This window comes from Tursiops truncatus, chromosome 9 (assembly GCF_011762595.2).
Source record: "Tursiops truncatus isolate mTurTru1 chromosome 9, mTurTru1.mat.Y, whole genome shotgun sequence".
NCBI classification, from domain to species: Eukaryota; Metazoa; Chordata; class Mammalia; order Artiodactyla; family Delphinidae; genus Tursiops; species Tursiops truncatus.
The window spans coordinates 54,700,258-54,723,997 of NC_047042.1; the positions used below are offsets into that span (position 1 = coordinate 54,700,258).

Consider the following 23,740-nt stretch of genomic DNA (forward strand, 5'->3'; position numbering starts at 1 on the left):
AAACAAAGTGTGGTACATCCATAAAATGGAATATCATTCAGCAATAAGAAGAAATAAGCTATAAAGCCATGAAAAGAGATGGAGTAACCTTAAATGCTTATTGCTAAAGTGAAAGAAGCCTGTCTGAAAAGGCTACACATTGTATGATTCCAACTATATGACATTCTGGAAAAAGCAAAAGCTATAGAGATAGTATCAAAAAAGTCAGTAGTTGACAGTTTGGGGAGTATAACGGAGGGATGACTAGGTGGGTCACAGGACATTTTTAGGGCAGTGAAACTATTCTGTATGATACTTTTAAAGTGTATGAGTGACATTATGCATCTGTCAAAACCATTGGAACTGTACAACATAAAAGTCAAAATCCATGGAAATGTGAACTATAGGCTTTAGTTAATAAGGGTGTATCAATATTGGCTCATTAATTATAACATTTATCACATTAATACAAGATACGAATAAGGGAAACCTGGGGTAGGGGAGCAGATATATGGGAATTCTCTGTATTTTCTGCTGAGTTTTTCTATAAATCTAAAGCCTTATTGGCTAAAGTCCATAGTTTATGTTAGGGTTCACTCTTTGTGTTGTACATTTGATGGGTTTTGATGCATGTATAATAACATGTAATGTCTTTTTTCTGGTTTTGGTATTAGAGTAATGCTGGCCTTTATAGATTGAGTTAGGAAGTGTTTCCTTTGCCTTCTAGAAGAGACTGTAAAGAAATGATATAATTTCTTCTTTAAATGTTTGGTAGAATTTACCAGTGAACCCATCTGGACCTGGTGCTTTCCGTTTTGGAAGGTTATTAATTATTGATGTAATGTCTTTAACAGATATAGGGCTACTCAGATTATCTGTATCTCCTTTTATGAGTTTTGGTGGATTGTGTTTTTCAAGGAATTGGTCCATTTCATCTAGGTTATCAAATTTATGTGCATGGAATTGTTCATACCATTCCTTTATTATCCAGGACATCAGTAGTGATGGCCTCTTTCATTTCTGATATTAGTAAATTCATGTCTTATCCCTTTTTTCTTAGTTAACCTGGTAAGAAGTTTATCAATTTTATTGATCTTTTCAAAGAACCTGCTTTTGGTTCTTTGATTTCATGTTTTCAGTTTCATTAATTTCTGCTCTAAATTTTATTATTTTATTTAATTTGGATTTAATTTAATCTTCTATCTTGAGTTTCCTAAGCTGAAAGTTTAGATTATTGATTTTAGATCTTTCTTCTTTTCTAAATATGCATTCAGTGCTATAAATTTCCCTTTAAATACTGCATTCACTGCATCCCACAAAATTTCGTAAGTTGTATTTTCATTTTCATTTAGTTCAGATATTTTCAAAATTTCTCTTGAGATTTCTTCTTTGACTCATGTCTTATTTAGAAGTGTGTTGATTTGTCTCCAACAAATGTAGCTGGGATTTTTATTATACTGTTTATAATCTTTATTCTTATAAACTTGTTAAGGTGTGTTTTATAGCCCATACTGTGGTTAATCTTGGTGAATGTTCCATGTGAGCTTAAGAAGAATGTGCACCCTACTGTTGTTGGATGAAGTTGATTGATGGTGCTGTTCAGTTTAACTCTGTCCTTACTGATTTTTCTGCCTGCTGGATCTGTCAGTTGCTGATAGAGGAGTGTTGAGGCCTCCAACTACAATAGTGGATTAATCTGTCTCTCTCTGAAGTTCTATGAAATTTTTCTTCCCATATTTATATGCTCTGTTGTTAGGATCATTTACATTATAGATTGTTATGTCTTCTTTATTATGTGATGTTTCTCTTTGTTCCTGATGATTTTCCTTGCTCTGAAGACTGCTCTGTGTGAAATTAATATAGCTACTCCAGCTTTATTTTGATTAATGTTAGCATGGTATGTCTTCCTCATTATCTTTACTTTTAATCTACCTGTGTCTTTATTTTTAAAGTGGGTTTTTTGTAGACAACATGTACTTGTGTCTTATTTTCTTATTGTTTGGTCTTCTATTCATTTTCTGCCATCTCTGTTTTAATTGAGCATTTTATATGACTTCATTTTTTTCTCCTCTTTTAACTTATATCAGTTATATATTTTTTTTTTAAAGATTTTAGTGGTTTCCCCTTGACTTTGCAGTGCACATTTACAGCTAATCTAAGTCCACTTTCAAATAACACTATATTATTTCACTGTAGTATAACAATACAGTAGTTACTTGAAGGAACTACCTCATAACAGAGTATTTCCAATCTCTCCGTTAGAGCAGGCTGTCAGTCATTTCATTTATCCATAAGCTGTAATCATCAAATACACTGTTGCTGTTATTTTTGAAGAGTTAATATACTAGATTAATTAAGAATTTTAAAAAAGATTTTATTACTTTCATTTATTTTTTCTCTAATGCTCTTTTCTTTATGAAGATCTGAGTTTTGAACCTATATTCCTCTCTCTGAAGAACCTCTTCTAACATTGTTTTCAAGGCAGGTCTACTAGCAACAAATTCCCTCAATTTTTGTTTGTCTGACAAAAAGTCTTTATTTCTCTTTTGAAGGATAATTTGACTGTATAGATATAATTCTAGGTTGGTAAGTTTTCTTCTTTCTACACTTCTTTCCTATCTGAATGCCTTTTATTTATTTATTTATATTTTTCTTTGAAACTTTCTGCATTGGTTCTTTTTTATTTATTTTAATTGAAGTATAGTTGATTTACAATTTTGTGTTAATTTCTGCTGTATAGCAAAGAGACTCAGTTGTACATATACATTCTTTTTTATATTATTCGTTTTTTTCTTGACTAATTGTCCTGGCTAGAAGATTCAGTACAAATGTTCAACAGAATGATGAGAGCACACATCCCTATCTTGTTCACAATCTTAGGGGAAAAGCATGTGTTAAATATAATATTATTCACTACTAAATATAATAGTAGCTGTGGGTTTATACTTTCTGTTCTAAATTCTGATTTTTTTTGCATGTGATTCCATATCAGTACCTACAGAGAACCTTTGTTCTCTGTAAAAGTGGCATAATATTCCATTGCATGAATATAACAAAAATTTTTTAGTCAAACTTCTGATTGATATTTAGGTGACTTTTTCACTTACAAGTCATGCTGTAATATGCAGTCTTGCTACATGTTATTTTGCATATGTATGTATATCTCTAGGATAAATCTTAAAAGAATCGTTGTAATTTTGGTAGATATAGTCGAACTGCTCACTAGTGTGTTCCCACCAGAAAAGAATGTGCGAGAATGCCTGTCTTCTGCCATATTCTCACCAACATGGTATGTTACCAGAATTTTATCCTTGCCAATCTCATTAAAAAAAAAAAAAAGTATTTCAGTGTAGTTTTAGTTTGCACTTCTCTTATCATGAAGGAGGTTGTATATCTTTTCATACGTTTAAGAAGTATTTGAATTTCCTTTTTTGTGACTTTTTCATATTCTTTGCCCATTTTTCTTAATGTGTTGCTGATTTTTTTCTTACTGGTTTATAGAAATCCTCCCTCTCTCTGAGCTCTCTCTCTCTCTCTATATATATATATATGTATGTGTGTGTGTGTGTGTGTGTGTAGGGAAATTAACCTTTGGTCTGCAATATGATTTGTAAGTATTTTGACCTTGCTGGTTTTTGACAAGCAGAAATTTTAAATGTTCAATTTTAAATGTTCAATGCCATTTATTTTATTGGGCTTGTTTTTGTTTGTTTAAATTATAGCTTCCGGATTTGGCATCATAGTTATGTCTTTCCCACTCAATGATTATAAAAACATTCTTTTATATTTTCTCTGAATACTATTAAAGCCAAGCTTTTTAAAAAGCCCTTTCTCCTTTTAAAAAGTATAAGATTCCCATTTTTAGTTTTTTGACATCTGTGTGGGTCTCCTAATTCTACAGGTATCTCTAAGAGTGGCTCAGCTCCCTGAATGCCTTGAGACATATTTTATCTAATCTAAGAATTTGAACTTTTTTTGGTTAACTAGATGACAAGTTCTTTACTCATTAGAGAATTCAGTTCTAATTTAGTTACACTTATTTCATCCATTTTTTTCAACAGAACAGATCTCATCCTTTTTTTTTCATCCTTTTTTATATCATGTATGCAGAAGCAAAATAAAAATTGAATTCTCCATTCTCTCTGTCTCATTTCTACTTTCTGCTCAAATTCTTATTTTTTGGTTACTCGTGAACGTCTCTTTATCTTTTTTGTTCAAAAGTCTCTAGAATAAAAGAAGAGGATGTCTCTTGACCACAGTCAATCTTATCTCCTATTTACTTAGCTTTTTCAAGAAATACTTAATGAGCAACTACAATATACTTGGCCATGTTCTAAGAAGACAGAAACAAAATTTATGATATTTTTGTTTTTAAGGGAGAAAGATAAGGTTACTACACATAATCGCAATACCATTATCATTACGAGGTATTTGTCACTTATAGTGCATAACTTTTGTTAAAATTTTTTGTTTGTTTGCAAGCATAGATGGACTGTGCTTGGGTAAAATACCCAGAAGTTTTGAAAGAACTTTTCTTCTCTGCAGTTCATTTTTCTAAAGTGCTGTGGTGAAGGATTCTCAGAACTGAACATACAAGAGGGCTTAGGCTATATTTGTATCAACTCCAAGTCTACAAAGCCAGTCATGGCATGTTCTTCCAAGCACTTGTGGCAGGTGACACATATTTTTATTGAGTTATGCTAGCTTTCTAATAATGCTTTTTCTTAAAGGAAGCAAGACCCATTTATTCAGATAGCATGTGATTCATATCTGTTTCTCTGGTCCGTTTTCAGTATTTCCTTTGTCTTTTTTGTTTGTTTGTTTGGTTAGTTAAATTCAACTTGGTACTTGCCTCTTGAGAGCTACTAAAGAAATTCTGACTTTAAAGTGAATAAAGGTCTCAACTTCTTTCACATTATCGTGGAACTTAAAAAGTTACATATTAACAAATATGGACCTGTATTTGCTTTCTTGGAAAAACTAAAATTGATCTTGATTGAACTCAACTATATCTCAGAAATTAATTTTCTGTATTAATATAATTATAGCTGCAGTTTCACTTAAAAACTTTCTCTTCCTCTGAGAATTTATGTATTGTGTAGTGAGATTTTTTTTCCTACCATAAAACCAGCCTGTACCAGGTTTTTGATGTGCAAAAACCTTCAGGTATATTTGTTTTTATACCATAATTCTGCCCTCCACTTGACTTCCTCTTTCTCTCTTGCCATCAGTCTTTCCACATTCCCTCCTGTCCTCTCCGAATTTGGGAGCAATAAGGTAAGTGAACATAGAAAGGAGGGGAAGTGTATTAGAGTTTTCAAGTCAATGATCGTTTCTGTTCCTTTACTTTTCCCAAAGACTTGAATTTAATCAAAGTCTACCAATATGTAAAGTAACATAGGATATTGTAGAAACTATATTGGCTTAGTACCTGAAAATTTTAAGCCAGTCATTATCTGTTCCGTGGAGAAACAGGTGATCTTTATAGCTCTTTGAGCAAACAGGTGAAGGTTGAAAGAGTGGGTGGTATTCTTGAACCATAAGAGTATAACTTAACACATCTAGACTGGAAGAGCCATGTTAAGAAGCAACAGCTCAACTAGCAGTCAATGAGAGCATATATCACACATTTAAATGGGTGAGAGTAATGCATAATGTTTTAGATTAAATAATTAACTGCAAGATGTTGATAGAGTAGCTGGCTGTATAGTGATAAAAGTCGAATAAGCTTTAGTATGTAAGAGCTCAAGCCTTGATGTTGGACTACCTGACTTAGCCACTTGCTAGTAGTGTGAACTCAAGCAATCACTGTATCTCATTTTGCATCATCAGTGTCTGTGTCTATAAGGTGAAGATGATAATAACACACCTACCTTTGCTGAGTACCCACACACAATCTCATAATGTGCTGAGAATATAGTTCCTGGCACAAAACAAAAGCCCTCAATAAATGTTAAAGTTCTTTTCTTCCTTTTTTTTTAAGATTTCTTATGCTACCATAAGAGTATTAAAAGTACTTGCAAGGTTAACAATGAATGCTACATTAGATTTATTAATAACGAATATTTGTATTAAAACAATTAGCAATTCTAGCTTGTTTTATAAGAGTTAAGTAATTGTGTACATTACTTTTTTTCCCAATGGTGATAATCATTCCGTGATATATGTTGAATGTCTTCATCATCCTGTCTTTATTAGGCTTGTATTACACTTTAAAAAAATTATAAATTTACCTATTCTCACTCTTTGCGTCATTCTCTAGTCTTCTTAATTTTTTTCTTATCTAAATCTAATAGAAACTCATTCCTCTGTTTAAATTATATTTGCTCTTTTGACATTTTTCTTTGTTTTATAACAGTTATAATTTCTTCTGTATCAGTTTATTTCATATGACTTAAAATTTCTTCTTCAGATGTGTTTCTTTAAAATGTTGCTAATGTATAGCCCCTCTCTTCTACTTAAACTTATTTCAATCTTGTGAATTACCTGGAAAAATACATTTAAATGTAAAAATGCATTTTTAAAATTAGAAAGTATATCATTTAGAAGATGACATACAAAAACCAAGATTGTTAGACAGCTCATTAACAATTTTACATTGATACATGTGAAATGGTATTTTTGTTTAAATAAAATATAATTTTAAAATAAAAAAATTAGAAGATGTGTTAGAACTCTGAAGGATCTACTCCGTATGGTAGAAATAACATCTAAAGTATTATAGGGGTAAGTTAAAGTTTGATACTGTTGCCGCTTGAAATTTGGATTTTTCGTCACTTACAGAATTGAATCTTAAAATGTTAAGTGTGAGATTTGTCATCTTGCATGTTTTCATTTTTAAGCTAAATCTTTATAGTTATGCTCTACCTGTCTTCAAAATCGGACAGCAACCATTTATCAGAAAAACAACACTTAAAAGATAGAGACTGCTTAGTGTTCATTCTAAGTTTGAATTTAAAACTCTGCTTTACTCCCACTATTAAAGGATAGTTAGGACTACGTATTTCCTGTGACAGTATGATTCATGGTTCATTTTCTGTGGAAAAGGTTGTGAGATTAAGAAAAACAGATCAGCTTAAGATATGGAGACAGAAGGGATCATTCCCCTAATGAGATCATATGGTCCTTCAAGGCTCAGTTCAAGACTTGCCTTTCCTGAATTGCCTTTTTCTGCTGAATTTTCAAAATTGGAAAATGGTAGCTTTAGCCTTATCATTTGGGGTTCTCGAAATGATTTTCATTATTTTTTAATGACAATCCATATAACGATTACATTCCTATTTTTATTATGCTTAATCATTTAATAAAGCATAAACGGTATCATTTAGAGTTTGAGTCTAGACTAGAAAGTCATTAGGAAATTCTGTCAGGTAGGAAATCTAATACATTTTTTAAATTATCATTGGCCTATTCAGTTTTTTCATGGTTTAGTTATAAAAATGAGTTTTCCATTACTTTTAGGGTAGGAATAGAGGCCAAGATTTATTATATTGCATGATAACATTTACTCTGAAATCTATATATTAACTCTCATTGAAAGATTTGGTTGCAATCAATCAAACTTTCAAGTAATATCTTTTAAAACTTTCTTTATAAAAAGGAAACAAATCAAGAAGAAAACCACGGTCTGGAGCAAAACAGTGTGTGTTATTATTTTAATATACTGTTGTCTTTTCAGGCTCACGAGAGGCTAGAAGATTCAAAACTAGAAGCTGTCAGTGATAATAACTTGGAATTAGTCAACGAAATTCTTGAAGATATCACTCCTCTAATAAATGTGGATGAAAATGTGGCAGAACTGGTTGGTATACTCAAAGAGCCTCACTTCCAGGTAAACTTTCCCTATTGCTCTTCTTTCCAAGTCCCCTATATTCCCAAAATATTCTCCTGTAGTAGTTAAGTTTCAGTTTAAGATGATGTTTTTTTAAAGATTATTTAGGGCCATATTTTGCAAATTCCAGCTTAGATATTTTAATACCCCATTCTGCTGGGACTACATAAACAGACACACATACTATACAGATGTATAGGGTCTGTCACAGAAATACATCAGAATGGATTTTTCTTTGTGTAATTAAAAAAAAACAACAACAGCCCTGCTTCACCATCACACCACATGCTGGGGACGTTTTTCTCCCTGTGATAGTGCATTTTTCTTCCTCACTACCACTGTTTCCCAGCCCTCCTTGTGACCAGCTGTATACATTTTCAGTATTGCTTCTAAGACTGGGGTGCAGTTGATGACCTTGGAACAAAAGAGAGCTGTATGATATAGAAACTATGACATAGCATACTTTCCATAGTTAAAAAAAAAAAATAAAAATAAATGCAATTTAAGCATTTGTCTATGTAGGTGAAGAGTTAATCAGTTTACCAAAGAAGAATCAGTTTCAGAAGAAAAGGAGGTCGAGGAGACCTCTTATAAACCTGTAATTAAGACAGTGTGGTATTGGGGCAGTATTAGAAAAATAGAAACCCCAGAAATACATCCACAGACAAATGGCAACTTGATTTATGACCGAGATAGTACATTTTAGTGGAGAAAGAATGGGCTGTTCAATAAATGGTCCTGGGATAAAGTGTCACCTGCTTGCCATTGCAAATCTTAGCATTAAAAATCAAATGGCAAATGGCAGCCCCTTTGCTGGGCTTCCCTGGTGGCGCAGTGGTTGAGAGTCCGCCTGCCGATGCAGGGGACGCCGGTTCGTGCCCCAGTCTGGGAGGCTCCCACGTGCCGCGGAGGGGCTGGGCCCGTGAGCCATGGCCGCTGAGCCTGAACATCTGGAGCCTGTGCTCCGCAGCGGGAGGGGCCACAGCAGTGAGAGGCCCACGTACCGCAAAAAAAAAAAAAAAAAAAAAAACCCCTTTGCTTTTTCTCAGAGACTTTCTGTGACTCTCTTAACAATGTTACTGCAAAAATTATGTACATTTATAGTGAGATGGTTCCTACGTAAATCTGTATCTTAGGTACAAAAAATACAAACACATGTCAAAGACAGCTTTGTGAAGAGGCCAGTTAGTTGAGGCCTTATAAGGCATACTAAGTTATTTGGACTTTATCCTGAGGACATTGGGAAACTTTGGCTCAGGATTGCAGGGGTGGGTGGGTGGTGGTGGTTATTAAACAGGGAGAGGTCAGATTGTGGAGCCAGATGGTTTTGTACCAAGGCAAGAAGTTGTGACAGCAGTACAGATAGTGGGAAATGTGAGGATTTTCAAGTTCTAAGCAGCAAAATCAATAGGGCTTAGTGAGTGGTTACATGTGACAGCTGCAGAAGAGAAATGTGGGAAGTTGATAAGGACAGGATTTCTGACAGACAATTGATGGCATCCACTCTAGGAGAACTGTTTTGGACATGTTAATGTTAAGGTAACTGGCCATATTAAGTTTGCAATACCTTAGAAGCATCTGGTAGAACTTTTCAAGCACGCTGTATTTTTTATATAAGTATATAAAATTTAATGCATAAATTTATATAAAGTTTAATAAGTACATAAAATTATGAAATGGCAACAAGTAAAAATTAAGACATTGCATTTTTACTACCCAATCCACTACTGTACTACCATAGTGCATATTCCTCCATACTTTTTCTAGGCATAAATGTACATACATATTTTTTTCCTCTACTGATTGCAGTCATTTTGCACAAGCTATTTTGTAACTTACCCTTTTTTTTCAGTTGTTGATTTCCACTTTTTCATTTCAGTGGACCTCTGTCTCATGTAGTACACATTCTGTATTCACACATCTCCATTTCCCCCAAAATATTCTTTATAGCTGCTTTGTGCATATGAGTTTTCAACCTAGGTCCATGTGAGGCATCTGGGTGGACCATCCCTTTTTCCCTTGATTATGATGTTGACCCATGGAAGAGACCAGGCCATTTTCCTGCAGAATCCACTCCCTGGATTTATCTGGTTGCTTTCCTGCTGTGTTGTTTATTTATCCCTTCTATTTCTTATAAACAGAAGTTTTACCTAAAAGATGGTTCAAATTAAATATTTGGAACTAGAATGCATCTTAAGTAAGGTGATACAACATAAATTAATCTACATCAGACAACGTATAATACCTGGTTGGTCCATCACTCTTGTTGCTGAGATTAGTCCTTGATTAAGAGCAATGACAACCTGATCCTACCCTTGAAAGCCTTTCCACTAGGAAGTAATCTAGTATGTTATTATTCTAGCATTATACAAATGCTGTTTCCTTTCAACCATTTACCTACTGACAAACATAAATTAATAATCCTTGCCTGAATCAATATTTTCATTAGAGGTTGCAACATGACATTTTTCAAATTCTCTCATTCTACATTTATTAGCTGGTGTTCTTATATAAAGTAGAGCTTTTCCTCATCAACTGAGCTGTTTAGTTAACCTGTAATGCATTTCCTACTGAAAAGTTAGGGAAATGCTAGATTCTTTTCTTTACCAACTTTCAAAGTAAAGAATTGTTTAAAATAGCAATCTCAAATGGTAACAAAGGAGGTTTTTTCAGTCCTGTTTTTTAAATAGCATTGTGGACTTACGGAGTTTTCATTAATTCAGTATGTTTCAATCCTCTACAATCCTTAGTTTTGTTTTGATTTGTCAAATTATCATGACTTTGGCCAGTTGTGGGCAGATTTTTAGTATATGAATCTGAAGCTTATGAGAGTTCTGGACCAAGGGAGTTCTCAGTGTATAAGCAGTGGTTCAAGTCACAGGAATAGATAATATTGCCTAAGAAGAGTATATACGGTAAAAACTAAGCAGCCCAGATTAGTGATTTGAGTAACTTCCAGCATGTATAGGAATAATACTTATATATGGATTTGTGAATATTTTTTTTCAGTCTCTGATACTATTTTCATGAAATGACCAAAAATTACCAATTAAACCCGTACGTATACTGATTGCTTCTGTTCTGAACCTGTTGACATTTTCCCCCTTTTATTTTGATCTTTTTTTTGTTTGAATTTGCACTCCCACCATTCAAAAACATTTTTTTAATTTAGGTTTAAGCTGAGTATACACAATTACAGTATAAATAAAAATAAATATAACCCCCCAAATTATAAGAAATTCCTAGAAAGCTAGAGCAAAGTCATCCATGAAGATAGCAGATATACAGTAAATGTAGGAGGTAAAAGTGTACTATATTCAGGACCATTACTGGCTCTTTTTTCCCACCAAAAATGTAAATTTTATACCTTTATTAGTAATATGAAACTTCTTATCACTGATATAAGATGCTAATTTTTATTCACTGGATATCTTTTTAAGATATCCAGACATTTTGTACATGTGAAAAATATGTGGTGTTGCTAACAACAGGCTTAGGATAAAACTTACGGTCCTTGCCATTTTAATTTGTATGATAGTTAACAAATAGGAATTGATAAATATTGAGTGACGGTGACGACAGTGGTGGCAATGAAATTCATTGCCTCTATTGCATCACACTTGGACATCTAGGTTCAGTTTCCATTAAACATAAGGCTTTAAAAAAAAGTCACAAAACTATCAGTCTCTAAAAAAGTCACAAAACTATTAGTCTCTTCAGATCTTTTAAAACAAGGAATACAATATTGTTTGATAATAAGTAAAATGATACATGCTTATATGGCATAAAAAGATTCTGTATATACTTGATTTAACTTATATTTGGGAATTTAATAATTGTGCCTTGGAAATTTTTAGTACTCTGCTGGGATAATGAACTAAGTTATTTTTAATAACTTATTCCATCTGTAATTAATAACCACAGGCTGTTTTGAATCCTTCTAGTCACTCTTGGAGGCCCATGATATTGTGGCATCAAAGTGTTATGAGTCACCTCCATCAAGCCCAGAAATGAATAATTCTTCTATCAATAATCAGTTATTACCAGTAGATGCCATTCGTATTCTTGGTATTCACAAAAGAGCTGGGGAACCACTGGTGAGTTGATAAGTCAGTACCCTCTTAAATCTGAAATCTGACATACTAGTGGCTGAGTCACTACTCTATCTCATTTTTTTTCTCTTTCATAATTTGTATCATTATGAAAACTTCATTCATGTTTGTTTTATCAGTCTTTTTTGGCCTGTGTATAAAATACACAGCTGATGCTCTCTCAACTTGATTTAGCATGCAAAATTAAACCAAAGTTAAAAGTTAAACTGAATTAGAGGCGACAAGAAGTTTGCCGATGAGTAGCAAAAATTTCAAAAGATAACTATTTTTTTCCTATACCCTTTGAAGAAATAAACTCAGGTTGCGTGCTAATTATAGTATCAAAACACAGAAGAAGGTCGTTATGAAAAATTGAAGTGACTATACTATACTCCAATAAAAATTAATTAACAAAAATTGAAAACATTGGTAGGACTCCATAAGTAATGAAGTTTACAATTTCCTGTTGACATGCTTATTTCTGGGCTCTAACTATAAGAACAGTGAAGTGGAAAAATGAGAAAAGCCGGGAACAAGGCCATCAGAATGCACAAATACATTTTCTTGCTCCTTCAAGCTTCCTTTTATCCTGTGGAATGCAAGCTAAGATATGTTTCATTTTCAGTTACCCTTGCCATGGAAGTCCTTTTTTAAGGGATGGTATGTCAGCGGTCCCGAACCACTGGGGCACCAGGGACCGGTTTTGTGGAAGACAGTGTTTCCATGGGGTTGGGGGGGGGATGGTTCAGGCGGTAATGGGAGTGATGGGGAGCGGCAGATGAAACTTTGCTCCCTCACCCACCACTCACCTCCTGCTGAGCGGCCTGGTACCTAACAGGCCACGGTCCCCTGGTATATGTTATCACAGTTGCACATGGTTTAATGAGATTAGAGTATTGAGTCAGGAGAGAATGTGGGAAAAGTAGGAATGATTCACTTACCTACTTTTGGAATTATCTTCTTATACATACATGTTCATGACTATTTAAGATTTCTTCCTAACAACCTAAAATCAATAATTCCATTCCTTATTTCCTTTAGGGTGTAACATTTAGGGTTGAAAATAATGATCTGGTAATTGCCCGAATCCTTCATGGAGGGATGATAGATCGACAGGGTCTGCTTCATGTGGGAGATATCATTAAAGAAGTCAATGGCCATGAGGTTGGAAACAATCCAAAGGAATTACAAGAATTACTGAAAAATATTAGTGGAAGTGTCACCCTGAAAATTTTACCAAGCTATAGAGATACCATTATTCCTCAACAGGTTAGTAATAAAGTTCTTGGTAATATTAAGAATGCTTTTATTTCTTTAATCACACTGTTGGGTAGAGCCACCAGTTGCTACTTTTTTGCTAAAGAGAAGAGAAGAGAAAAAACTACTGGTTTAATTGTTCTGAAGTGCCTTATTTCGTCATGGGTGAATTTTTGGATTTTTAAACAATATCATCTTACTATTCAAAAGGAATTAGGAAAGAGATCTCTTTGTGAACACCATGAACCCTAGCATTTCAGTAACCTACAGCTAGGTATGAGAAAAACCCTAAAGCCTTTTAGTCATTAATCTAGCAAATGTTTTTAACACCTGTTACGTTCCACGCTGTGTGAGAAAATAAGCATGTAGTCCTGATCACTTCTAGCTTAGTGTTCCTCTGATGGGCTAAATAGAGAATGAGGCCAGAGAGAGAGGATGGGTCCAAAATGAAAAGAATCTTGAACACCTGATTTGTACGCATTTGGTCTACATTTTGTAACTAATTTTTAGGTAAAATAGATTATTAAGCAGAGGAGTGTTTTAATGACAGTGATCATCTAACCTCATTATGTTGAGTGAATTTCAGAAAGGAGAGAGATGAGATCGTGTAGTCAGGAAGCAGATTTTTGAAGGTGTGGGGTAATTTGTGAAAGGCAACTCTAATGGAAGGCTGTGACGACTGCTTTGGTTCAGATACCTGTGCCACCGCTTACTAGATTATTCTCTCTGTGCTTTTGTTTTCTCATCTATATAGTTGGGATATTCCTTTTCTTAAAAGATTGTTGTGAGGATCAAATGAGTTAATTCACATTAAGCTCTCACAGCAGCACCTGGCACATCCTGAGTGCTCAGCAAGTAGTTGCTGCTATTGTTGTGATGGTGGCGATGAGGTGGTGGTGTTGTGATTGTAAAGAAGTGGTAAAGAAGGAAAAAGTAATAAAGTAGTGGCAAAGGAACAGTTGACAATTATGGTAAGCATGTTGGAACTGAGGAGAGAGAGGGTTGTTGAATCTAGATACTGAAGACATAGGAAATATCTATCAGTGTTTTAGATGCCTTTAATTATTCAGGTTTATTCCATAAATTTATTGTTTCATGTGTGAATAAAATTTTAGGTCTTTTACATAAGATACTGCCAGTATATTTTAATATTGATAATATAATTTAAAAGACTAGTGTTTATATTTACATACAATTCTTTGAAATAATGTGTGTTGAATACCTGCTTTATATTCTTCGGAGGATAAGAATAGTCAATCATGGGGCTTCCCTGGTGGCGCAGTGGTTGAGAGTCCGCCTGCCGATGAGGGGACACGGGTTCGAGCCCCGGTCCGGGAAGATCCCACATGTCGCGGAGCGGCTGGGCCCGTGAGCCATGGCCGCTGAGCCTGCGCGTCCGGAGCCTGTGCTCCGCAACGGGAGAGGCCACAACAGTGAGAGGCCCGCGTACCGCAAAAAAAAAAAAAAAAAAAAAAGAATAGTCAGTCATGAATTTTAGTATGTAAATTGGATTTCTGAAAATACAGAGGCTTATAGTGAACTTTGGTTCAAATGAAGGGTAGAAACCTTGTCTTCAAGGAAAAGAATCATGAAAGAACTGGTGTTAGAAGTTAGACATTTTAAATAACTAGTACCTCTCAGACTACTTTTTTCCTCAGTTGACACCTGAGTAGATTGGAAAAGTAGAACTTAAGATTTATGTATTTATTTTTAAATTATATGTTAATTGTGATAGTTAGAAAGATTTTCTTTTTCCCCTGTGGTTCACACTTCAGAATTCCTACCAGCTCACCATGGCTATGATGGACTTTTATGGGAAAAAGTAATTTTTGTGATATTAGTAGCTAGGGCTTTGGCCCAAATTCCTTTGTAGATTCTGCACCTGGTGAATGGTCTGAATGATGTGAAATGCAAGGGTATTTAGCCCTATCTTAGGCATACATTTTTGTCCATCCTGTGCCTTCTCAAACTCTGCTTTTTATTTAGCCTTCAGAACTGGGAGAGGGCATTGAAATGGGGAAAGGAGAGGCCTTCCATCCAAGCCTGAGGCAGTCTCAGACCTATCTTACCATAAAAAAGAAGACTCTAACGTGGAGCCTTCCAACAGGAGAGAGAAAACACAGCCAAACTGGGACATTTTTAAAGTGAGAGGGGGAATGATTACTAATTATGCTGGAATACGACTGTCCTGGGCACACTGTGGTCCTCTTACTAAGAGACACTAATGGGAATCAAGGGCTTTCAGCCTTTCCAACTCTGCCCCCTTTCACTCACTGGAAGCTCCACCATGTAGTCCTGTTGGGCCTGTCTTAACTCTTTCTCTTATTGCCGTGAGAGCAGATGGAAGCCAGGAAGTCTCCATACCAGGGTGCTGTTTTTCAAAGCACGGTCAGTGGGTCATCTTTATTAGTAACATTTGAGGTGCTTACTAAAACTCCAAAATCTTTCATGAGACCTAAGAATCTATATTTTTAATTTGAAGATCAGGATGGATTAGAAGTTGCAGCTAATTCTGAAGTTCTCCAACTTACATGTATGTTGGGTTTCCAAAGCTGTTTAAAATTCCATTTCTTTAAGGCCAAATTGATGGGAATTCTCTCTTTGAGGCCATTATGACCCAGGTGCCAAAAATGTTATGAAAAGAAATTACAGTTTTATTTCACTCAAGGATATACATGTAAGAATTCTCAGTAATGTATTAGCAAATGAAATTTAACAATATATAAAAAAGATACTACAACATGTCCAAGTTGGATTTATGTATGCTAGGATGGTTTCATGTTAGAAAATCCATATATGTAACCAAACACATTAACAGATTAAAGGAGAAAAATATCAGTAGAGAATTTGATAAAATTCAATACTTATTTATGATGTTTTTAAAAAAGATTAGTAAATTAGGAACAGGAAAGAACCTCCTTAATCTTATTTTTTTTTAATTAAAAAACCTAAAACATTCTCAATAGTTGACTGTTAGAAGCATTTCTCTTTAAAATCAGGAACTGGAGTCTAAGCTGGTCTGCCTGAGACTACTTGAGTGCAAACCCCAGGCCCCTGTGAAGCCCAGTTTCCACCCTAAGATGAGAAGAACCCACCATAAACCAAGAGAAACCTTGCCAAACTTCAGGCATAATTGTGAGGATAAAAAGGAACCACCCTCAGATGATATATAGAGTAACAGATGATATTACAAATATCTGTTACCACAGATGATAAAAAATCTTCAGTTCTCCTTAAAGAAACTAGGAATAAACAGTATCTCTGACTTTTAAATAGGTAAATGTATTTGCAAACCAGGGGTGATGATCCACCTTAACAGTCCTAACGCTCAGAGGTCTCTGGCAGCAAACACTTTCACCATTACCAGCCATGCTGAGACAAAGCCTTTGACAGAAAGGTCACCCCAATCTTAGACCAGCTTGGTGTCAACAAGCTTTCAAGATCCTGGCATAAGCTGGATGGAAAAGCTCCACTTGCTATTGGAGAGGAGGGTGATTTTGTTCAGAATTTTGATGAGGCTTCCAACAGTAAAGCAAAGGGAATTGACCACTTCTTTAAAAAAAAAAAAACAAAAACGAAACTTCAAGAATTTTGACTCCTAAAAAATTTTGTTTAGGATATAGTGAAATATCAAAACCTGTAATATTTTAAATTCTGAGGCTCTTGGACACTGCTGCTTTTTAAATTATTGTTTATACAGTTATTTATTTGCAGTTAATTAAGCCAAAGAAGCCAGAACATAAAGTTTTAAAACAAGGATTAATAAAGTCATTGCATCGTTAAAAAAAATTCAGAACTAGAGAAGGATGTTCATTAGCGCCACTTATGTTCAGTATTTTATGGAAAGTTCCATAAGCGCATGAAGACAAAAATAAATTAATTATGGAAGCAAAAGACGTGGAAAGGAGAAAATAAAATATTACTTTCAAATAGTAAGATTTTTTATTTGAAACCCCCCCAAAGTATAAATTTTTAGAAATCATTTAGCAAGATACTTGAAAATAAGATTAATATACAAAAGTCAGTTGCATTTCTTTATGCCATAAGTAAACATCTAGAAATTAACTAGGACATTTATAATAGAGTCAGAGAATGTCACATTTATGTCTAGGAATAAATCTGACAAAAATATTCAAGACCTCCATGCACAAAAAATTAGTAAGATCTAAGTAAACAGATATATCATGTTCATGGACAGGAAGACAGTATTATGAAGATATCAGTTTTCCTTAAATTGACTTGTAGATTCAGTTAAATTCCAGTGAAAATTTCAATAAGTTTTTTCATGGTATTTGATAAGATGCATAGCCAAGACACTTTTGAGGCAGAAAAGCAGGAAGAGGAGCTTATTATTAATGTGTAGGAATTAAGATATGTGGTATTATTGGCTTAGGACTAGACAGAATGAACAATGGAAGAGAGAGTTCAGAAAGAGACCTACACACATACATTTCTTTGATATCTGACAAAGATGATATGTCTTTCAGTGAGAAAGACTATTCAGTGAATGAAATTGGTTATTCACAGGGATAATATATGAAACTCTACATACACAAATCAAGTAAAAGGGGATACATGATCAGTAAACATATGAAGAGATATTAAAAGTCACAATGTGAGGTACCATTTTATAACATTCAGTTGGCAAAAAATGTAGCTGTGAGTATAGAGTATTTCTTCTACATTGCTGGTGGCAGTGCAAATTGGTATAACCACGTTGGGAGGAAAAAGGTTTAGCATTATTAGGGTTGAATGTTTACATATACTAAGACACATAATTTCTTAGAGCAATATGTACAGCTAGAAACATGTTAACAAGCATGTCAGTTCCCCAAAAGAGTACATGCACAGACCATGATACTATCTATTTTAAGTTTTAAATAACTAGGTATATATACTTTAACAGATTACATATAGGTTTAATAAAACTATACAAAAAGGAAAGCAAGGAGTTTGTGGACACAAGATTCAGGATGAGGGTTACCTTCATTGTTGGGGAAGCGAGGGTGGTGGGATGGAATGGAATGTGGGCAGGAGGACCATGTAGGTTTCTAGCTTCTGCTTTGAGTGGCAAGTTCATGGCTTTTATTATATTGTTAAAACTAACAAAATAAAAAAATAAAAGCAGGCCTTGCATGAACTAATGACTCAAGTGTAATGTAAATTAAGAATTATTAGTAGTATGATTTCAGAGCAGCCAGGTTAATAAATTTAAAAATATATATATTTTTAACTAACAGAAGCTTAAATTTGTGGCCCACGTATGGTTATTTACCACACAGAAGTGTGAACTGCCCCTGATAGCTTTTTAAACCAAATATATAATCTAGTTTCCTTGCTGATCTCAAAATATGTTGTTTGTGTGTGTGCATTTGAATAGGCTGAGTTCATACACTTTGAAAATCTTTAGAAAAATAACATTCTCCCTTAATTATCTGTTATTATTGTAGAGAACTTCTTAGCAACTCTGATCACTGTATTCACTACCTTGTCACTTAACTCTGATGTGTAAACTCAGGTGGACCCGAAACTATGGTTTGAGACTGAGAGTGTGTACGGAGCACTTGTACCATGTTCAGCCAGCACATTCCCAAACGAATTACCAGCCTCCTGATTTACGACAGAGGTCATGATTGGAGATGTTTCTCCAGCCTTTTATCTATTTGATGATTTTTCTTCTGCTGCTAATTATTATCCTTTGCATAGGCACAGCATACTCCTGTGCAATATTTTATTTTGTCAGTACTTTGACTATTTTTAGCTTTACTTTTTAAAGGTATCTTTGAGGTAAAGTTTGTATAAATAGCATATACTTAAAGCATACAGTTAATAAATGTGGACGTATCTATTATGTACCCATGAAACCCTCAACACAGTCGTGACAGTGACCGTATCTATCACCCCCAGAAGTTTTCTTGGGTCCGCGGTAATCCTCCCCGCCTGCTCCTTACCCCCAGCCCAACCTTCATGCCAGGCAAGTACTGCTCTGCTTTCTGTCACTATAAATTAGCTTACATTTTCTATATTTTTATATAAATGGATTCGTACAACATGAATCCTTTGATTTTGCTTTTTTTTTAATCTGACTTCTTTCACTCAGCATAATTATTTGGGGATTTATCCATGTTTTTATGTGTATCAGTAGTTGATTCCTTTTTATTAACAAGTAGTATTCCATTGCATGGCTGTACCACAGTTTGATTATCCATTAACTGGCTAATGAACATTTTTGTTGTTTCCAGTGTGGGGCTATTATAAATAAAGATGCTATGGACAGTTACATGTAAGTCCCTCAGGTAAATACCTAAGAGTTGAAGTACTGGGTCATTTGGTAGGTATATGTTGAACTTGTAAAGAAATGGCCATACTGTTTTCAAAAGTGGTTGTACTAATTACGTTCCCACCAGCACTATAGGAAAGTTGCAATTACTGTACATCTTCACCAGCATTTGGTATGGTCAGTCTTTATAATTTTAGCCATTCTAATAGGTGTGTCATGGTGTCTCATCATGATTTTAATTTGCATTTCCCTAATGACTTCTAATATTGAGCATCTTTTCATGTGCTTATTTGCCATGCTTATGACTACTTTGGTGATGTCTTCAAATCTTTCATCCATTTTTTATTGAGTTGTTTTTTTCCTTATTATTTAGCTTTGAGAGTTCTTTATGTCTTTATACAAGTACTTTATCGAAATTGTGATTTACAAAGATTTTCTCCAAGTGAGAAGGGGCTTGTCTTCATTCTTTTAACACTGTAATACACAGAGCAGACATTCTTAATTTTGATGAAGTCTGATTTGTCCATTTTTTTTTAATGGATCATGCTTTTGTTCTGTGTGAAAAAATCTTAGTACAACACATGGTTATAAAGATTTTTTCCTATGTTTTCTTCTAAAAGTTTTATAATTGTACACTCTACATCTGGCTCTGTGATCCATTTACACTGCGTTTTTATATAGGGTATAAGATATGGATCAAAGCGTTGGTTTGGGGTTTTTGTTTTTGCATGTAGGTATCCAATTTTTCCAGTTTCTTTTCAGTTGTTAAAAAGACTCTTTCATTAGATTTGGAAATTTTTTGATTGTTATTACTTGGAATATTTTTTCTGTTCCTCTGTTACTCCTGTCCTTTGGTGACACCAGTTATACGTGTTAGGCTCCTTGACGTTGTCCCATAGCTCACTGACACTCTTTTCATTTATTCAGTCTTGTTTTCTCCCACTTTTTCATGTCGGACAGTTTCTATTGCTTTGTCTTCAATTTTATTATTATTTTTTTCTAAAATGTCTAATCCGTTTGTCATATCCAGTGTACTTTTTTTTCATCTCAGATATTTTTGTTTTCATCTCTAGAAATTTGAATGGAACCTTTTCATATCTGCCGTGTTTCTACCTAACATGCCGAATCCTTCCTCCAGCTTCTTGAACATATGACTACAATATGTGAAGTTAAAAATAACTATATTAATGTCCTTGCCTACTAAATCAGTCCCATTTGTTATTTCCCGGTCACTCTTAATTGGTTCATTTTTCTCCATATTTTAGGTTGTATTTTCCTGCTTATTTGCATGTCTGGTTATTTTTGATTGGCTGCCAGATATGAATTTTACCTTGCTGAGTGCTGGATATTTTTGTATTCTTAGAAATATTCTCAGGTTTTGTTCTAGGATAGTTACATTATATGGGAGCAGTTAGATCCTTTCAGATTGTGCTTTTTTAAGCTTTGTTAGGTGCAACCAGAGTAGGATTAAGTCTAGGGCAAAACCCTTCTGAATACTGAATGCTTCATGAATTATGAGGTTTTTCCACTCACACTGGTGATAACAGAAACTATTTCTGACCCTGCATGACCTCTTGATATTGTTCCCCATAATGCTGATTCTTTACCTGATGGTACTCATGACATGCACTGACCAGTATTCAGCTGAACGCTGGAGGGAGTCCTCTAGTTCTTGAGCCCTTTCTCTGTGTAACCCTTTCCACACTGTCACTCTGTTCTGTGCACTGTAACCCCCATGATCTCCCTGTCTCTCAGCTCATCTCCTCAACTTGTAGACCACCAGGCTCTACCTAGCGTCCCCCTTCCTGGGTTACAACCTGGAAACTTTTTCTGTGCAGTTAATTGGGGCAATTGTATAGTTCATCTTGTTTATTTCCAGTTTTTAGGGATCACTGTCTTCATTGTCTGATGTCTTGACAAACATTTCATATGTTTTGCAGTATTTTAGTTGTTTCAGTTTAGAGGGTGGGTCCTTGTTACTTCTCTTAGTCAGAAGTGGGAGTCATTTTATCTCTACTTTCATTACCATAAGAATTTAATTTTTGAATAGATGAATCATTCCCATGGTTCTAGAAGTCAAGAAATAGGAATATGTACTCAGCTGAAATCTCTCTCCTAATCTACTACCAGTCTAGTCGTCACTCCCTATTGTTAAACAGTTAAGATTGCGTCCAATCTTTTGTGATTAGGACATATTCAATCGTTAATAGTCTTCTACGTAAGTCATTTTGCATATATCTAAGTAACACTGCTGTTGAACACATTCCCAGAGGTGGATTACTAGGTCAGAGGTTTTTTGCATTTATAATTTTGATAGCTTTGCTGAATTGTCCTCCCAAGGGATTAAACCAGTTCTTCCACCAACCTGTTAGGACTATGGGCCAATAGGCATTTTCCTATCTACAGAATGTTATCAAATATTTGGATTCCTGCTAATATGACAGGAAGGAAATGTTATTATAATATAGTTTTAATTTGTATTTCTACTCTGAGTGAGGTTAACATCTCCTCCTGTGTTTAAAAGCCATTTGTACTTTCTTTTTTCTCTTCCTTCTACTTTAGATTGTTGGTTATTCAGTTCTGTTAGAGATAAGAAGAGTATGAGATTGAAATATATTAGCCGGTTGTATTTAGTAACTTCTTAATAACCAATGAACAGTTAACATCCATAGCCTATGAATGAAACACTTTAAAATGTACTTAATAAAATACAATTATACTAAATCTAGTCAAAACTCTGTGATTTAAAGGTCATTACAAAATGTTTAGATCAAAGGTTGGGTTCATTGATTTTTCAGACAAATTTTCAAAGTTCAGAGTAAAACTAGTTTAATCTGAGTTTTTGAGCTTGAGAGTAATGTTCCAAAACTAATTTGGTTAATGAAAAAATAGAATTGCTTCTTCCAGAAATCTTTTATATTGGAGAGATGTGGTTTGTTTGACAAATAATGACATTTCCAGAACAATTTGATGAGAGTAGGGAAATGAATATTTGAAACTTGGACTAACTCAGAAAGTCTGAGCCTTTTGTTATAAAATATATTCTGTCCGACAGATAAGAATAATAAACACGTTCATGATTAGATGACAGGATCCTCTTACTATTAATTCAGTGCAGCTTTCTTGAGAAGTAAGGAGTATCCAGGTATCTTTACAACTTTGCATATCCATATCCTCCTTCTCTGCCTCATCTCAAACACCTCTAACTTTTGCTTGTATCATTTTCAGGTGTTATAGCCTGTGGACAATTAATTAGGGAAGTAGTTGCTTTACCAAAATGAGTGAAGTAAAAATGGGCCAGTAGCTTGTTTGTATTTTGTTAATTTATTATCAGTGTAAAGCCTGGCTTTATTTATGCAATGAAAAATGTATTTTTAGAGTTGCATCCATATGGAGAGGCATCCATCACACGTCCGTCAGGTATGATGTCATTCCAGGAGATTCTCTGGTACTCTGTTTTTCTGTCTTATCAGCCAGCTAAATTTGCCTTAATTACACTTAATCATTTTGGGTATTTTCCATTGCCAAAACATTGAGCTGCATGCCGTTGTCAAGTTAGCCAGTTGTCACATTTTAGCAATCTTAATACTGTTGGTATGCGTGCCTTTGAGATATTTCTAAAATTGTGTATCAGGAAAAAAATTATTGGCTTACTGATTTTTTTAAGCATTAATATTTAGCCTTTCAAAAGTTATTGAAAATATTCTGAATGCTTTGTGTCAAAATCATCTAATTGTAAGTAACTAAAATTTTGTCATGTTCCCAAATTGTTATTTTTAAATTATTTTAATGTGCATCCGTCACATTACATTTTAGTACACTAATAATGTAATATATCTGCTTGTGTTATTTGAATATCTTGTTTGGTTATATTTATAGAAGTACGATGAATAGAAAAATAACATTGTTATTTGACTAATTATGTGCTTTCCTGCTTGTTAGTTTACCTGCTGATTAATACTAAGTCAGTTCCTTAGCAGATAAAATTTGAATTTGTATAAATATGCCTGAAAAAAGTCTGTATTAAGAAAGTAATTGCTCTGAACTTGCCATCAAATACTGAAAATGCTTAACTTAATTAGAATTCAAATTAAAATTAATAAACTAAATATTTTGGATATTGGAGATCATAACTAATAGTGGTAATTGACATACTTTTATTAATAAAACAGATTTAAAGGAAATTTGTGTGGTTAAATGAATTTAAATTGGAAAATAGTTTCAAGGCTTTTTCAGTATTTGTCTTACAATTAATTTAATGCTGATCGTTTACATCAAAGCAAGATGATTCCAGAAAAGTGT

General features: G+C 34.2%; 1 protein-coding gene across 1 annotated transcript in view; it reads left to right on the forward strand.

Annotated features, from left to right (window-relative positions):
• Nucleotides 1–23,740, forward strand: part of PALS2 (protein associated with LIN7 2, MAGUK p55 family member) — a 116,276-nt gene that overhangs the window by 60,980 nt on the left and 31,556 nt on the right. Inside the window, exons 3-5 of the mRNA XM_004313901.4 lie at nt 7,658–7,810; nt 11,755–11,907; nt 12,943–13,170. Of these exons, the coding sequence (XP_004313949.1) occupies nt 7,658–7,810; nt 11,755–11,907; nt 12,943–13,170 (534 nt within the window). The remainder of the gene's footprint in view (nt 1–7,657; nt 7,811–11,754; nt 11,908–12,942; nt 13,171–23,740) is intronic.